Source organism: Typopeltis vanoorti, chromosome 11 (genome assembly GCF_054136105.1).
Source record: "Typopeltis vanoorti isolate ZY-2024b chromosome 11, IOZ_Tvanoo_1.0, whole genome shotgun sequence".
Lineage (NCBI taxonomy): Eukaryota > Metazoa > Arthropoda > Arachnida > Uropygi > Thelyphonidae > Typopeltis > Typopeltis vanoorti.
The window spans coordinates 83,847,357-83,866,925 of NC_143559.1; the positions used below are offsets into that span (position 1 = coordinate 83,847,357).

General features: G+C 34.1%; 1 protein-coding gene across 1 annotated transcript in view; it reads right to left on the reverse strand.

The window, feature by feature from the left end:
* The window catches only part of LOC150101810 (SLIT-ROBO Rho GTPase-activating protein 1-like), a 312,204-nt gene extending 293,363 nt beyond the window's left edge, over positions 1-18,841 (reverse strand). The window contains exon 1 of the mRNA XM_090400019.1: positions 18,527-18,841. Coding sequence (XP_090256145.1) covers positions 18,527-18,656 — 130 coding nt within the window. The 5' untranslated portion in view covers positions 18,657-18,841. The remainder of the gene's footprint in view (positions 1-18,526) is intronic.
* Between the last annotated feature and the right edge of the window lie 728 nt (positions 18,842-19,569).

The following is a 19,569-nucleotide window of genomic DNA, read 5'->3' on the forward strand; positions in this document are numbered from 1 at the left end:
ATGGTGTCGTGGAAAAAAAGGAAAGGAGTTTGTACAATTTTAGAACATCACTTTCGTGTCCCAGAATGTGATTGATGCAGATTGAAGATGGTATCAAAACTCGCAGCTGACTATCTTACAGTTTCTGCCATTCTGTCTAGCAAGGAGGTTTTTATTTTATTTTCATTTTTTTTTATCGCGCCTTATGCCATAAAATTTCAACTCATTTCTGCTCTGTTTTTTTTTTTTTTCATTTATTGTATCCCACCCTTTCCCCCCCTTTCTTTAATACTTCTTTCAACAGTATTATTCATCATTCACATCAGTATTTAGGTCATATACGGAAAGCGTGTCCCTTTCCACATAATACAACAACCTTTTTTGCTTATTGTTCACATGAAACTTTTACAGCCTAACCAAAAAAAAAAAAAAAAAAAACTACATGACACTTCTACTTAGATGACAGTTATGGAAAGAATTTTTTTTAATTGGCATGAATAAATGTCTTCTTATGGTTAAATAAGCTAGCTTCCTTTTTCTTTTCTTTTTTTTTTCCCGGCTGATAATAGCACTGGTCTGCTTAACCCCCTTATACCATCAGGATGAGATGTTGAGCTAATGGCTTTAACATTGTTACTCCTCCTAGCAGTGGTGCGGTTTTAATGTGCCTTTATTTGGGGGCAATCTATCGTGTGGCTACCACGCGTAGCGTCGCTGATGCATATGGTTGGTCCCTCTCTGTTCGAATGTGAGTCTCTCTCTGATAACGTGACTCATCAAACTATGACAGACCTGCCGAGAGTATTAACGATGGAAACCTGGTTTGAGACTATCGGAGGCCAGATAAAGAGCTTGTCAATGGCTCTTTGCTTAGAACACCTTCTGGAAGAGCAATGGGGTAGGTATAGCTTAGTCAAATGGGAAAACAATTCGTCACGCTCACCATCTATCACTTTCCACTTCCCCCCCATTCTCTCGCTCCAGAGGACTTTCTACTTATCGGTATTATAATATTTCTTCACTGCACATGTGATTAACAGAAGGGATTCACGGTTGTTTCTGCCATAGTGCTTCCATCGAGGTTTTTTTTCCCCCCTATGTGTATGTGTTCAAACAGCAGTCAGCTACTGACCTATAAGTAGTGTTGGCTTCCACGTACACGATTACTCCATTTGGTGTTTCGTTTGTACAGCAGGTGTTCTCTGAACAGGCGTGATTGTAGGACGTGACGTCCTTAGGCTATTGGTGCATTATCGGCATATTTGCCTTGCACTCTAGGATGGTGTCAGTGTTTGACCGTGCGGTCCTGTAAAGAGATGGGTTAGAAACAGTAAGATACTGGTTGTGATAAAAAAAAAAAAAGAAGATAAATAATTGCAACATAGATGTGTTGGTGTATGTGTGTGAATAGGTATGACTGGGCTGTGTTATGATCTAAGCAAAACAGATTGCTAGAGCCCGTGAAAAGTCAAAACAAAAAATTACATGCCTTTTTACATATTATTATGTTGAGTTTTAATTATTTGGTACATGTTGGTTAGGAAAACAATCGCATCGAAGCTGGGCAGGATTTAACGTTGCTATGGCTCCTAAGTTGTAACTTTTAAGAGGCCACCTCATTGAGTAATATCTTGCTATGTGGCGAAGCTACCAGGCAACATGCAGAATAGCAGGCTAGAAGCTATTGTTCACGTCAAATGCCAATATATATACTATGCAACGATTACAATAATACTTGGCATGTTTAGCACTGCGTCTACATCTTTACTACATCACGGTTCCATCTAAGAGCTTTAGTTTTTATTCCCAGTTTATGTGCACTTCCAACAAATAACTTTTCTTATTGCCAATTGTGTAATCTGCTTATTACTAATCCTTTCTTTTAAGGTTACACGGTGATCAGCACTCATATTTGTAAATTTAGGGACACAAAAACACACGTGTTGAACAGATTATTTTATCAATTACTAATAAAATAAAACTTGACGTTTCGACCCCTGTATCGAGGTCATCATCGGAAGAATACAAGTGTATAAGGAACCAAGCTACATGCCCATGCCCTGTATACCGGTAAACTAAATCTACGTAGTTAATTAATTCTTTTCCCTAGCCTGACCTCTAGTGATTAAAAAAATAATAAATAGATAATTTTATTAGTAATTAATAAAATAATCTGTTCAACACGTGCGTTTTTGTGTCCCTAAATTTACAAATATGAGTGCTTATTACTAAAACGTAATATCAAATATCTTGCGAAAGTGGGTGGGGGAGACCCTCTCTAAACATTTTGTAAAGATGAAAACTTTTCAGTTCTGAACCTTAAAAATCTAAAATTAGACAAAAGAGACCATCATTGCATCCTTTACTTTCAGTGCAATACACATTGCTTCGCGAATTAAATAAAGACGAAATGATTTTAGAAATTAACAAAAATAGAAAACGGTGATGTAAATGTAATCATAAACTAGTTTTTCCCAAACATTATTGTGTGTGTGTGTAAATTGACTATTTATATCTGTAATATAAAAATTTCCATTAATACTTATCATTTGAAACGAATTAATACTATATGTGAAGATGTAAGCGAATAGCGGTTAAGTCGTTGACAAAATGACGCAAATCATTACATTTTAAGCCGTTTGCTTTTAAAAACAGTTTAGGTATGTTTGGCAGAAATTTACCCCTACAAGATTCATCTTTTTCTATAAATATGCCTACTGCTGTTCATGCTATCCAGATGAACAGAATTTATTAAAATTTCGTGTTTCAGATCCCCCTCTTAAAATTTTCGAGTTATGTCAATTTTGGTTTGAATTGGACCATTTCTAGTGGCAATGTATTCGAAACTTATACATGACAATAATGACGTTATACAAAATGCATTTGCGAAATAGGCTGCCATTCATAACTCAGCTGCTTTCAACGGAGCCCTTAGGTTGGAAAGACACAGATTCGAATCCCGAAATAATTTTGGTGAGTTAGCCGGTCTCATACGAGAGGGGGGGGGGGTTCCCTCCGTAAACTCGGGTTTTTTGTCCCTCAAAAGAGGCAAACCAGTCGCGTACACACTACCTGCAATTATGGATCTCAGGAAGAAATCCATAATAGTGAACCTGATGGAGATGACACTTGATAGGACAGGATTGCAAAATATGTTATTATATGATTATCTACGATCATTCTCTTATTTTTAATTTATTAATTTTATATTACTTTCGTTATCTTAGCTCACGGTGATTTTATATTTAGTATATTTTTGTTTTCGATTATTTTTACGTTATCTTTGTACGAGTCTCGTATTACTATTGATTTCACATAATCAAGTGCAAAGAGTGCTTGATTAAAAAGAAAAGGTGGTGGAGCAAACGACCATCCGAACCAACAGTTACAATTCAGGAAGCACACCATAATTACACACCAAAGGAAACAAAAACAAACAAACAAAACAAAACAAAAAAAAAACATGCGGATAGAATCGAAAGAATCAGATTTTTGACGTTATTTCCGATATCACAGACTTGACAAACTTCAACAAGAAACACTCATGTGTTTGACATAACACTGATACCTTGACCAACTAATGCAGCTACTTACAACTAGCCTATTGATGATCTGCTGCTGCCGAAATGTTAAATTAATTATGAAACATAATGTTTCCAAAATGTTGGGGTTACCAGTATATCCAACTAATGGATAACTATGAATACCGGTCAATGCAATGGTACATTGCTTTTCGAATATATTTCGTTGGTATGATTTGTCAATATTGTCATTTATTCTAAGCCGAAATGCCACGACTCATAATAAAATTTGGGTATCTTTACCAAATTTCATCAAATCAATGCTGTAGGGTGGATGGATTTTCATGAAACTGTAAAGAATACCTAAAAATGACTGAGCTTTCGTACCTCGGTCGGTATCGATAATGTCCTTCGGTCAAGAAAAGCCTGGGTTCGAATCTCTTGTAGAAAGTGAGAAACCTTAAGGGCTTTTCAGCTGAAAGTTAGTGAACCTGTCTCCTCCAGAGGTGGAAGGGTTTTCCTCCTGCAAAAGAGGACAAAGGGAACAGAAGAACAAGCAAGATCAATACACATGGCCTTAGTTGCTTCAGCAATTACTCCAAACAACCCAAGCTCAACCTAAACACGAATGTGTCAAATGGGCTGCTCTACAGAGAGAGAGAGAGAGAAAGGCTTTAATCCCATATTTCTTCAATTATTTACATTATGTGTTTTAACCAAAAAGGGATTTTTTTTAATGTTATGTTGGTCTTTGTGATTTCAATATGATAATGAAAAGCACCCCCGAAAGAAAAAAAACACGAAATCAATATATTCTAGTGAGGTTTCATTGATCCCCTTTTTCACACACACACACACACACACGGTCTTGAACTAGAAAAGTCACAGTACCATGCCTTCTGTTGGTTGGTTGGCTCTTTGTAAGGCATTCTTGTTATGAACAGCGAATTCGTCAAACACTTTTCTAATCGATCTATTTTAACAAACCCCAAATGATAATGGAAAGTTTGATTATATTCCGATGATGGCGTCGTAATATGATACCCAACCAATACAAGAAACTGGTAGTCTTGAATACTGTCTTAACAAATATCGGCAAGACATCAAGGGAATATATTCTTTGCTAATTCCCTCGTGTTTAACTTTATTTCGCAGAGTTATCGAATTCGATGCTATTTTATTTACCGAACCCGCGCTTCTGCTTTTTTTTTGGTCGATTGTATCCGAAGAGTGTTAGCAAAGACTCTGTTTACAGTCATTGTGTTTATGGCATGCTGGCTAGTTACTAGTGTAATTTTACGCCTTCTCACTCATCGGCAGACATTCATTCATGCAAACAAGAACCCAGGAGATATTTGTGCGCCATAACATAAAAGCCTTTTCACACACACTATTCCACGGCCGACTTCTCCAGACCCGTGGTATCTCTAATGACAATGATCACGCTGTCATCTCGTCAGAGGTACCACCGTGATACTAGAGGAACTACTAGGCATTTAAATAGCTGGTTAAGGCTGGCGTTGTTCTTTCGTAGCACGCACACACAAAGCACATGAAAGAGGACATAAAAAAAAAAGAGGAGTGGGGGAAAAAAAGGCTTCTATCGATCTAGATAGGCTCTTATTATGGTCTCACAGCTAGCTGCAGCTTTTGATCTTCCCTTGGGTTATTTTCCTGTGGACGTTTTAGTGATAGCCTTTGTGGAAAAAAAGCCACCCGCCTTGAAGAAGGTTTGACTCTTATTCAGCAGCCGGTCAATCTGAAAAATGCTTATTAACCATAAACTAGAGGATGAATTAGAGGTTCAGCTTGCTTAATAGTGAGTAATCTTCATAACAGATGAACTGCTAATTTTCAGTTCTCAAAATTCCTTTATTATATCCTCTTGCTGAGTTGCAGACAATTATGGCTTTTTTTTTTTTTTTAACGTGATTGATGGTTTATTTTCATTCTTCAACGAATCCAACTCGATCGAGTTGTTTTTAAACGAAAATCTTACTAGTTTTTCCATTTTAGATACGCAAAGAGCGGATATTCTTCAATTACTGCTGCTTGTTTTTCTTTTATAAAATTTCGAAACGTGGATTTTTAAAACGTTACCTCCAAAGAAAATTGTGAGGACATTACTGCCGATTCTAAACATTTCAAAAAAGTTTTGTTCTGTTAAAGAAAAAAAATTGAACGAGAGGAAATCGAGTTAAGTACATTTCAAAAAATATTTGGCACGGTGAACTCCTAATCCGGGTGTGTGTGTGGAGCAGTTACTGTTATGGAGTTCCATTCAAAGCAACCAAGGCTTTGCATGTTCTAAAAGATGAAAACTTCCAAATTTCCGGGATGAAAAACAGTGAGCGGTTAATTCGCCTTCAGTTGAAAACCTCGTATAAAGATTCTACGTGCAATGGAAGTAACGTTGGGGGAAGAATCATCCCTGTCCTGCAAGAATATTCGATCAACTAATTCTATAACCATATCGAAGATAGAGAATGGAATTGAACGTGGATTAAGAAAATTACTATCAATGTTTCTTTATTTTACATTCCAAGAAAATTTATGAATCCATGCATAGATTACGAATAGGATTCAGAGGTTGGTAACTAAGATGGTTTCGGGCCTGTGGAATGTTTCGTATAAAGAGAGATTGAAGATTTGTGGGTTACAAAAATTGGCAGATAGAAGGAAAAGAGAGGTGACATTCAAATTACTGAAAGGGTTTTATAGAATGGAAGTGGAAGAAAATAATCACTACATGAGAGGAGGCGATAGATCAAGGAGGCTATCATTGGAAGTTGAATAAACCTTTAGTTAGAAAGAATGTGAGGGTCTAGATTTTTTGCTATCAGGGTGGTGAATGAGTGCAATGGGTTGCCTGTGGTTGTTGATAGTTCTTGAATTAGTTTAAGGAGAGGTATGATACATGTGAACACTGGTTACTTTCTGGTGAAATTCTGATTGGATTGTGGATGGTATGTAGGTATATTGGGAACTATGCTGTTAGCCTCCCGCGATGAGTCTTTTGACTCCATGGGGATGCCCGTTAACAATAACAATAATATATTACATGTTTGATTGGCTATCCGTGTTTGTTGATTTTCTGGAATCTCTCTCTCCATCATTAAGCATTACTAAGCGTGCTATTAAATTAAATTGAATGAAAAATTTATTATCGCAAGAAGATATCAAGAAACCTCGATTTCGCATTAAAATGAATACAATAAGCTAAGAAGCATAAAACTAAAACCACGCAAATTTTTGAACGATAATGCGTATGTGTTTGGCACTTAATTCATCAATAGATAGCAGTATTTTGTGACAGAATCTAAAGGATAAATCCACGTCTTGAGTTATTGACAGCTAAGAGCGTGACATTTGAGAAATAGGTACGATTAGTTTGAAAATAGAAAAGGCCTATAGTTTATCATTAGCAAACAGTGAAATAGCAAAATGATGTCTGAAATGAAGTGTACTTTTATCAGAGGCCTTACAGTAGTCACCACACATTTCAAACCTGAGCGGTTCGCCTAACTTGTTTCTCTTGCCTTTCCCGCGACTTACCTGAGTCATTCTACACACCAGACACGTTTTGGCACCGTGTCGCTTTTCTCAAAAAAAAAAAAAAAAGAGGATAAGAGGTCTCTCGTCATCGCTAAAACCTCTCTATCTGCTACTAATAGAGAGCCTCTATATGTTAATGATAAAGTATAAGACTTGCGCCTTTCTTAAAAACTGATTTGTCGGTATCTCCGCCAAGAGATTTTATGAACCTTAAAAACTCCCATTAAAACAGATTCCTATAAATGAAAGTAACGGTAGTAAAGTGGCTTACAAAAGGATCCCTCCTTTTTTACTGAAAGTCATTACTTTCGCAATCTGGGAATTATTAAGTTTGAGGCATTACTCTCTCTCTCCTGCCAGACTGCTAGTCGAAGCCAGTTTCCTGAACTTTATTAAAGAGGTTTTTCTAGACATCAAATGAATGAGTTATTCAGCTCAATGTAAACCAATTAATACTAAATAAAATAAATTAAAATAGATAAACTTACTAACGTCTTTTTACTCGGATCGCCAGATGCCTAAAATCGATCCTGTAACTAGCATATATCTAGCGAAATACGAATTTAGTATTTTTCATCTGAATTGTAAAGAGCTATTCTACATAACGAATGAGATTGAAAACTCCCCCCCACATCTCTTTTTTTTTTTTTTTAACCCCTTAACATACAAAGACGTCTGTGACAAGTCTTTTGTTTATTGCACCAAAATTGATTTTGAATTTTGGTTTCACATATAAATACAACCGAATATAGACGCTAGACAATCTTGTGCCAATTTCCTTTCAGCCGAGAAAAGTTGCCAACGGCGTGTATCGGCTGTTTCGTTTGCGGTTGCACAAATTCATCATTATTTTTCAAATAATGATGAATTTGATCCAGCAAATCACCCTCGCCCAAAAAATTGGCAGAAAAACGACCGCTTTCTGATTTTTAATTGGTACGTTAAGGGGTTAAAGGAATTTCATTCAAAATAATCGATCCAGTGTGGCTGTAGTTAGGAGGTATTTTCAGATACTCTCAAAAATGAACCGAGAAAATATAACTGATGGATAAAAGTACATAACGAAAATTGAAAGAAGTAAAGCTGGTTAGAACAATACTTGTTTGACAATAAAACTTAATTCAGATGGAGTGACCATTTTTTATATGATTGGTAAGCCTCATGAGTTGGGCTGGAAATAAGAAATAGCTACTATTAAAAATCAACATTGAACCCTTTCATAAGATGCAGGCTATCCATCTATGAAACCTACCTAATAAGGCAATTCCATTCTCTGATTTTGGGGAGTTATGTAAGAACAATACTGAAAGAAGAAATGATAATATTCCATAAATAATATAGCAAACCTTTTAGAGACGTTTTGACTGTAAAGCGCAAGCTAGTTCTTCACCCCCCCCTACACAAACCTAAGAATACATTCTGGTTAAATGCAAACGGTGCGAAATGTGTAGTAAATTCAGCTAAGAATTCTAAACTGCGCAGTATGATTTTAGATTCCTGTTGGTTCTGAGAATGCAAACAATGGTAGTCCATTTAGGCAGTACCACAATACTTATGAATACTGGAGGCAAACTGTAATATCCTGCTAACTGGGCAAATACTTTAAAAATTAGTATTAAATAAAAGTAGCTTATCTACAATGAGTTACTTATAGTAAAAGTAACTTCAGCTACAGCTAAATGCTACGTATTAGGGGAAGGGAGTATATATATATGAATATATATATCGCTAACTGCAGAAAGGGAGGATGTCCTTTTTTTTTTTTTCTCGAGAATGATTTTATTGATATCTCTTAGTGTGCTGATTAAATTTGAACAAAAGTAAATATTTTGAGAGAGATGAATTACAAGGATATTAGTCTCTAAAAATGACTGAAGTAATTCAAAAAAATGAAAATTTTGCAACAAATGAACTTATACAGTTTTTGGTTGTTCCTCTAAAGTTGACTATATACACATATATGAATCGTTAACTGTAGAAAGAGGACATGCCCATTTTTGCCATGTCCGCTTCCAACCCCTCTCTCTCCCCAAAATAATTAAAAACTATTTAAACAGCATTCTCATTTTTAGGCCACCTATAATTTTTTAAAAAATGCATTCAACAGAAATGGTTTATATTTACAGTGTAGTATACAGTACAGTATATATATAGTACAGAGAATATACATGGTATAATATAGTGTAGTATAGTATATAAAGCATATAATTTATATTTATAGTACAAATATAAAATGAAATGCAAATACTTTTCTAGAAAAGCTTTGTAAGTTTGGTTATTGCCATTAAGCATAATAAACAAATAACAATACACTTTTAACAATTAAAAAAATAAAGAAAGAAAGTTTACCAAACAATACCAACATTAAAAATATCCCAATTCTAAAAAAACAATGACACACATTATAAATAATCTTTAAAACGCAAGAGAACAAAACGTATAAATTCTTAGTATCTTCAGTAAAATTTCTCAAATTCTCCACCTACCGCACATTTTACAGACCTAATTGACAGAACTGAATAATATATTAATATATTTGCTTTCCATCCAACAGGTTCGAATTCTGGATTCGATTCCCGTCGCTGACGTGAGGAGTTTAAGGATCTTTCTCAGACAGAGCCAAGTTAGCTGGTCTTGGGCGGGGACAGCAGGGTTTATCTCCCTAGTTTATCTGGGGTTTTTCCTCCCGCAAACAGGTCCCGTGAACAAACACACACGGATTACCGTCAGGAATACCTAAGACCCAACCATAGGCCTGATTCGTCAGCTATGCCGGTCCCGAGCCCGGATAAAATTAGGGGGGGGATTGAGATGGTGCTGTACCTTTCCGTAAAAGGAACTCACGGCCGTTGTATATCATCATACGAAAAAAAAAAAAAAAAAAGCATGGATGTTGGCGAGTGTCCTAGATGGTACATGAGTTTCCTCGTTCATTATGAATCTACCACCGCTACTCTGATCACTAGAGTCCTGAACTGATTAAAAAAAAAAAGAGTTCCAAGTTTGGTTTCTAGAGCAGGATTTCCGCCTCTAGAAACATTGTACATGAGTATCCCGGGTGGTTGGTTAATCTTCAGTTATTATTATTATTATTTGAGCGCGCGAATTTCTCAATCATAAATTCCGTAGCATCCTAACACAGCAAAAAAAAAAAAAAAAACAATACATAATAACCAACTGGTGTCATCCTCAGATAAGCTTACATTTAAGCTTCGAGGATGAAAGGAAAAAAAAAAACAACTAGTTCTCATCCAAGATGTATCATATGTAACCAAATGCATGTAATGTACGTATCACAAGAAAACCAATGTATGTATTATATGTAAACCAATGTACGTAATGTAAATATCACATGTAAACAAATGTAAGTAATGTATCATATGTAAACAAATGAATGTAATGTATATAATAATTGTAACAAATGTATGCAATGTAAAAAAAAAAAAAATTAAAAGTAAATCATGAGTTTACACCGTATGTTTGTGAAAATAAGGACACATAATATTCAGATTGCATATGTGTAAATACTGTTGAATAATCACACCTTTTCAAATTTGAAAGAAAAAAAAAATAGTAAACCACAACATGTAATATTATACAACTTATGTAACTCTGAACAATATAATTGTAAATTATTATTATGACTGTTATATAAAAAAAAAACTGTTATCATCATTACTATTTAAATCTCATTATATGTAGCACAAAGTGCTGAACCTTGTAAAATAATATACTGAATAGATGATCATTGTAAATATTTGAAAGAACAATAAAAAAAAAATTATAACATTTTGTACTAATTCGAAAATATAATATGTGAATAGTCTAAATGTAAATAGCCGTGTGATAATAATAACACTTTGTCAAATTAAAAAAAAAAAGAAATATATATATATATATATATATATATAATGTAAAATGCAGCATGTAATCATATTAACTACCTTGTGTAACTGTGAACTATATTTGCAAACGATTACTGTGATCGTTATTGTTCTGTTATATGAATTCCACATATGCAAATTATAAAGATATTCAGAGTGAAAAGTGTAACGTAAGAAATTATAGCACTGTTGCCTAAATATTATAAAATATGTCATTTCTCTGAGAGGTAATGAAAAGTGAAAGTAAAGTGATACAAAATTATTGTACCGAATTGTACACATGGTTAGAACAGAATTGTAAAGTTGTAAAAGTGCAAAGTTTCATTCTTCGTTGTTATTGTCGATTTTTTTTATATATTTTTTTTTCAAATTATTATTGTGAAAAGTAAAACGAATGCATTTAGGTATCTATTGCATGTTAACCAAATAGTAATTGTTAATGTGAATTTTGCAAAATTTCCAGAAGACCTTAATATAATGATAGAAGACCGATATTATGAAGGCAGTAAAGTTGGTCTAAAAATAACCAGAGAAAAAACTAAAATCATGTTTAATCATTTTGTAAGAAAGAGTCTCTTCATATACATATTTAGGTCATCTCATTGATCTAAACTGCGGACTCCAAAAGGAAATAAATAGAAGAGTTCAACTTGCCTGGAGAGCATTCAGAAAATTGAAAAGCATTTTTCAAAACAATGATGTTCCACTCTGTTTAAAAAGGAAGACATTTGACCAGTGTATACTTCCTGTCATCACATATGGCTGTGAAACTTGGTCTTTAACAAAAGCACTGACAAATAAACTAGACTCAAAAGAAAAATGGAGAGGCTGATGCTAGGCATCACATTAAAAGATAAGAAGCCAGACTCTCATCACTGACATCATTCTTTATCATAAGCGACTAAAATGGAAATGGGCTGGACATGTATCCAGAAGAGAAGATGAGCGATGGACCACCATAATACTAACGAACTGGATTCCAAAAGAAGGGAAACGAGGCCGAGGACGTCCTAAAAGAAGGTGGAGTGATGAATTGTCAAATTTTGTTGGGAAAAAATTGGTCAACTATTGCCAAGAACGGAGAAAGGTGGAAGGAACTGGAGGAGACCTTCGTCCGGCAGTGCACAGAAAATGGTTGAAAAGTAGAAGAAGAAGAATGTGAATAAAAGTAAATTGTAAAATTAAAATGTAAATGACAAAATGCAAAAATAGCTGTTTAACTGTTTTAATGTAAAACTGTAACTGTATATTGTTTTTGTTAGGATTAGTATTAATTATAGTATTATATTGTCCTAATCATAAAAAATTAATAGCATGTAAAAAGTGTACCCTACACTCATGTAATCTTTGAAAGATAATAAACAGCGGTTAAACTAACTTATTATTATTATTACACAACGAACTCAGGATAATAGCAAGAAAACTATATCGATTACAAGACCTTGCTCCGACACACACAAAAATACTAATCCATAAAGCATTATGTGAAAATATTTTAAGATACGCAATTACATCATACGCATCCTGCGCAAACTACAAACTTAACAGATTACAATTGTAAAATAAAATGGGAAAACTGATATTCAGCCCACATAGGGGCAGCAAGGACAGAACAGAAAATATTTAAGGTGCACTTATCCACTACACAGTATGTTTACTTCATTCCAACCTACAGAGTAACAAGAACATATCAGATAACAAGACCACACTCAACAACTACATAACATATAAATATAATAATCACTACGGAAAAGCCACCCGAAACTTCTACAAACCCGACATGATAAACAAACTGCCATTCGACGACAGAAACCTAGGAACATACAGAGAGCTGAAAAAGATATATAAATATTATAGCGAGACTGAAAATTAGAGGGAAATTTCTCTCTCTCATAACACATTAAATGAATCACTGTAAATATATGTGGGAAAAAATGTAAAATACATTGTTAGAATTATTATTTATGCGTATTTAAATAAGATATTCACTTAACATTCTGTACTGAATATTTGTAGTGAACAAAAATGTAATAGTAATACTTTAGCTGTATATTTGTAAATAATCTGTATATGTCAAGATGATAATAAATGGGTGCACTTTTTTTGACAACTCGTATAGTAAAGTATATAAGTTCGTTTCGCTATACCCTTTGGTATTATTTTGGTCTAGCTACTCACTGATGAGATCTCAATAAAGATCGAAACCGGTCTGGGTAGTGACCTTCCACCATAATGTATAACATCATACATCTCGTAAGAGATGTGTTTTACATTATGGGAAATAATAAGAATAGTGATCAGAGCTATCTACCTTTGCCACGAGTTGCCCTAGTTTGTACTACGTGCTTTAGCTTACGCTACAGTCCGCCGAAACTTTTATAGTTTACTATATTCGGCATGAAACTCTTTGATTCCGATCTTTGAGTTTCTTATTCGGCTTTGAAATAATGTGGGATATAATATCCCCTTAATTTAAATAATGATAATAAACTTTGTCAAAAAATTATCATTATTATTAAGCTAGGAAGTTTAAGCTATAACTACTTGTATTACAAAAGTGGATTAGCTATAAAACAAGAAAGCAAAATCGAGCTACTATCAGTTCCGGTTCTCCCTTGGAAACTATGGGTGAAATATAATTAATTTTTTGACTTCTAACATACTCCAAATCAAGTGTCTCCAAACTTTTTTTTTTTCTTTTTTTGACGAGATAGCTGGCTATCAGTTTCTTTCAACAACAAGTTACAATAATAATGATAGTGAACACGCATTCTTTGCGCTGAATCATTATTCTCTTACAGTTGAAACGAAAATAGAACAGATAGAGAAAAACAGTTATACATAATAATTCTTACTCTAGAACTAATTATTAATATTATTATTACTATTACTATTATTTTTTTTAGATACCAAAGAATTCAGAGTATCTCTATTATTCGTGAGTTGTTTACATCCAGCACATCGATGGCAACTGTATGGTGCAAGTTCATAGTTTGAGAAAAGAAATCTCGATCAATAGCACTGGCATAGTGATTAGCAATATCAGATTTCAAGTGAGAGAGAGAGAGAGGAGTGTGTAGCCTCAGTGAATCCTCTTCACAAAGCTAAGCCATGGTTTCTGAATTAAGTGCCAGCGCCTCTCCGTTCTCTTCCGACTTCAGGAGAAGTAACATTCCTCCCTTTCATTAAATTTCTAGTTCTATGAAAAGAAATCGGTTTTTTTTTTTTTTTTTTTGTTTGTTTCCATAATTTTCCAGAATATGTCTCTACAGTATCCCCCATGTCTTAATATAGCAACTCGACTATATAGCCATCGTAATAAAGCGACCGAGATAAGAATGCATTATTTCCCGCACGTGGCTACGAAGCTTATGAATTATTCATGGTGCTCCACAAACTATCGAACGCAATAGTTCACGAAGCTTTTTATTTATTTATTTATTAGAATTCTGTGTTAAGGTGAACTGCGGAAAACCACGTAAGTCGCATTTGCGAGATTCTATTTACCAATCCATGTTCTGGTAAATTTTAATTAGTTTTCAGTCATTTTTATGGACAATCAGTTATTTTAATTTTTGTGAAACTTTTTATGAGGTTGCGAGATTGCCAATTTCGGCTCCTCATAAAATTTGAATGGTCTCTAATATTCAACCAGAGACAGTTGAATCTAAACTAAAAGCAGCTTCATAAGTAAGCATAAATAAGCTCCTAAAAAGTGTGATTACATAAATTTTTAAAGATTAAAAACTACCATGTGATATTTCACATATAATTAAATTTTATACTTATTTAGTTTTTAATTAACAACAACATTTTACGTTGAGTGCGATGTGGTTTAAAATCAATTTCAAGTACTGAAACTAATTACTGAAACACATCTTGAATTTTAATTCTTTCCGATATTTATTGCATCTAAAGTAAGAGCCTCGGTAGCTCAGTCTGTATAGACGAAGCCTTTTGGGCAGAAAGACCTGGGTTCGATTCCCATCCATGACGTGAGGAACCTTTATCTGGTCTCTTTCAACTAAAGATGGGTTAGCCGGTTTCTTACGAAGGAAGAGGATTTTTTCTCTCGGGTTTTTCGTCCCTCAGAACACAAAAAACAGGCAACTGACAGACCAAAATACATTATAACCAATAGCTTCATTTCATGTTCGTTTCATAAGACAGTGCCGTGATATCCATATGGGGCTCTCGGCCGCTGTATCATCATATGCTAATTAATTAATTAATTTGCATTTAAAGTATTTTGCAATAAATTGAAGTAAATTATTCTTATAGTCAGAGTTACACTGCTTCCTGAACCAGTATTTTTTCCTGCACAGAAGATTAACTTCTACCCAGATTTCTGCAAACGCGTTTATACTTGATAATAATAATATACACTGAAAGGTATGTATTATCATGCCAAACAATGTCGTAATTTTAGCATAGATCCCCATTCTTTTTTAAACAGTTTTATTATTAATTTGGAAAGTGCAAGTGGGAGTCCCCCAATTACAGTGAGCCCAAATCATAAGGTAGACACACAGACTCTGTCCCTGCAAAGGAAATATCTTGGAGGGCTAAAGATGCTTGAAAAAAGTTCCATGTTTAGGCTGTAGAGCAGGGCTTCCGGATTATGTAAAAAAACAGAAAAGATAATTTTAAAAAATGAGTTCGCACTCACAGTACTAATGTGCTACACGTTCACAACCTTTCCTTGGTGGGAGTCATATAAAAAACAACTTCATAATTATTGAAGGTTTTTTTATTTATCTGACAATTCAACATTGCTACACGTTCACAACCTTTCCTTGGTGGGAGTCATATAAAAAACAACTTCATAATTATTGAAGGTTTTTTTATTTATCTGACATTTCAACATTGCTACGATTGTAGCAGTTTTCAAAGTGTGTGAGTGTGAGTATATGGGAGGGGAAGAAGAAATGGTGGAAACTTTTACCTCTGGGAATTGATATAATGGCCATGATAGAAATCCTTCTTGGAAACGCCAATGGTCATTGGACTAATTTTTCTCTAGCAATTGAAAAAGAAAAAGAAAAAAATCACAGCCCAATTCAATATAGTACACAGACTGGTATACAACTCTCTCTCTCTCTCTCTCTCTCCTTTATAACAATGAATTCTAAATAATTTAATTTGAAGCAATTTTATTTTAATTAACATTAACACTTATTATTCACAGATAATAAAAATATAATTTCAAAATCTTTTACTGGAGGAAAAAATAAAGCATCAGAAGCTTTATTTGATTGATTTATTTCTTCATTCCTAATTTTTATTTAAAATGTTAACATAATAATAATAATAATAATAATAATAATAATAATAATAATAATAATAATAATAATAATAATAATAATAATAATAATAATAATAATAATGCAAGACGAGGTTGAACATTAGCTTAAAATCAAGCTAGATGATTGCATTAAAAATTATTATTAAAAAAAAAACTGGCAATTTTATTTCTAGGAAAAACAACTTCAGAATCCGACTATAAATAATTTCCTTTCTGAGAAAACCGTTCAGTAGTATAAATATTATACTTTCTTAAAATGATAATAAAAAAACAATGAGCCCTCTCTTATAAACTAAACTAAGAAGGGTTCTTTTTTCATACATAACATCTTTCCACAAAGCCAAAAACGATGTTTGAATATGAATAAATGAACTTACTATGAAGCCGAATGAATATGATAAAAATTTCACATAAGAAATATGTGATGAAGCTGAAAATTGATTTAATTGACTATAATTAAATACTTTATCAAGAAATATCACACCTGGCAAGCATAGTCAGATCAATTCATTACGGTTATGATCATCTCTCTCTCTCTTTCTCTCTCTAGCATGCAGTATTCACAAATATCGATTCAGTAATTGGGCCTTGCTCTACTCCCTCTCAATCGATCTAGTGCTAACGGCAAAAAGTTTCACATTCACTGCCTTCCTTGTGAGTAATGCTCATACGCGATGAAAACACATTGCGCAATGCTACGATAATTTTTAAATATAATTTCACATACATTACTAAGAAAAACTGAATGACTCGACCAGGGATTGTATGCTAGGCATAACTGTTCAATTAATAATTTTATCATATAAATATCAATCTGAATAATACATTATTATAAATATTGTAACAAACAAGATGTAAACAGTCATCCACAAGAACTTTTGACCGCCATTGGAGATAGAAATAATTCTTATGACCATTCCGATGTTTAAATTTTCAAATAAACTTGAAAATATTTAAAGTTGGAATTTATTATTATTATTCTTTTTAACTCATATAACATTGACTTTACTATTTAAATATTATTAAAATTTAAATTACATTATACTCAATAATCGACGCCTGATTTACATTATACTAAAAAATAAATAAAGAATGCTCTCATTATAAAGTAAACATGGCGCAGTTCTAATGAAAATGCTACTTTTCTATTCCTTCTCCTCTTGAAGTTTAATACGGTGATATGCATAAGTAATATTTGCTAAGTAATATTTATTGGTGAATCGACATACCATTAAAAGGTTGCTAATGCTATTTGTTCCAAAAGGTTTCATTACTATAATCAAACATTATCAATCAGAGCTATTTTAGTTATGAAAATATTACTGTGTTAATATTTTAAATAATATTTATCAATTTTCCTTTTCCTAAAGATAAAACGTATATTATTCTACATAACGCGCTACCTATTGTTTACTTTTCACGTTACAAACACAACGCAAAAGTGTAGCAGTTCAAAGATTTTCACTAAATCTGTAACATAATAATAATAATTTTGATATTCGACTGAAACAAAAGTAGCTAACTTACTTGCACAGATACTGTGCATGTTTCTTGTTAAATCAACACTTTATAACGTTAAACTCTTTGCCAAACACGTGGCTTTATTTTTGCAAATAGGCTTAAGCACATAGTTCTAAACACTATGCATAGATAATCCAGTAACTTCCGATAGGCGGCTCTATTTCTGAACGTCATTCGTTTGGTATTTTGACAAGCAAACAATTTCAAAATGAATTGTGCATAAAAAAAAAAGGGAATTGCTAAAATATTATTTAATTAATGTAGGTGAAGCCTCGAATTTTTCTAGGGATAAAAAAAAAATGTAGGCTTGACGCCAGTTTCAAAAAGCATCGCTTATCTCTCCATACCAGCTCAGCGTCTGTTATCGATTTCTAGCAGTTCGTTGTCTACTATTTCCTAGCATAATCATAAATGACTTTGAATCTGCTAGGTTTCACTTGCCATTCAGTTAATATCTATTCTCAAACACAGAATAATCATTTATAAGAAACACAATGTCATTATATATATATATGGATAAATAATAATAATATTTCGACTAGTGTGAGAGATGGGTTCAAGGTGCTTGCAAGGAACATGATGATCCCTCCAAAAATATAAAACACTTTACACGATTTTAGGGCAAACTTTCTTATATGCTTCAATGATTATTGCGAAACATGAAAGATATACAGTGCACTGATGTCAATGCATTCTTAGAAATATATCAAAGCTTAACTGGGCATGCAATTGCAAAAAAATTCACTATGACCTATCCTTACCTTTGACCTGTCCGTCAAATATCAACAGACTATCCCTTTCCTTCTTTGTTAGCTTCCGGTCTGCCATCTCTTCCTCTCTTTTGAGGAAAAGTTGCACAAAATTATAAACGTTCTCTTGTACTTGGGTCATTTCTGTGAATGCGCGTCAGTCTCCCTCCACGCTACCAACCGCTTCCCTCATGGCTGACAACCGACAGCTCACACTCGATGCAAGTGCAACAGTTCTCCTTGCGTCCGTCGCCGCATCCGCTTCCATCTCCACAAGGGAAGTGCCGAGACGGGAAGTGAGGCAGGCCACTCCTCGATTACTCCCCTCCCCCCTTGTTCTCTCCTCCAAATATACTCCAGTTGGTAAGGGCGTAAGGCTCTAAACCGATGAGCGGATACAGAGATTAAAGGGGGGCCGCTAATCCTTCAATTTCCAACATTGTTCTGTGACCATGACAATACAATCCATACCACAAATACGTGAAGGTTAAGGTATTACATTAAAAAAAAGAAGAAATGTGATTTATCATGTTTAATAAATTTCTGATTGTAAAAATGTGCCAGTGTCCAATATACAAATATTAACAAGGACCCAGATATATGATCTATGATAAATGGCTTCTTTGTCTTCATCCATGTCTTGTATCTTGAATGATCAAAAAGACATCATGTCTAACTAACCAGCACATTCCTAATCAACCCTAAGATCTCATAACAGTGAGATCTTCAGCTCTATCTTTATGTGACAAAGACTCTCTCTCTTTCTCTTTCCCTGCTTTCTCTGTGAGCCGCATTGTTCATAAACAGGTGCTGGCTAGTGGCGCGTGGAGAACCATCATCACATGCGCACCGTCAGTCGTTTGACAATGACGTCATCAAGCTCTAAACCAATACCTTGCGAGACTTTTCACAAATGCCTCGCACAGAGATGGCGGGGAAAATATATACCGAAGTTTCCATAAACGACATTCAGTACGGAGTTTCCCCCTCTCTGTTGTGGTACTGTTGGGAGACACATTTGCACCTGGTGTCTAGAAAAGTGTGCACTGACAGTT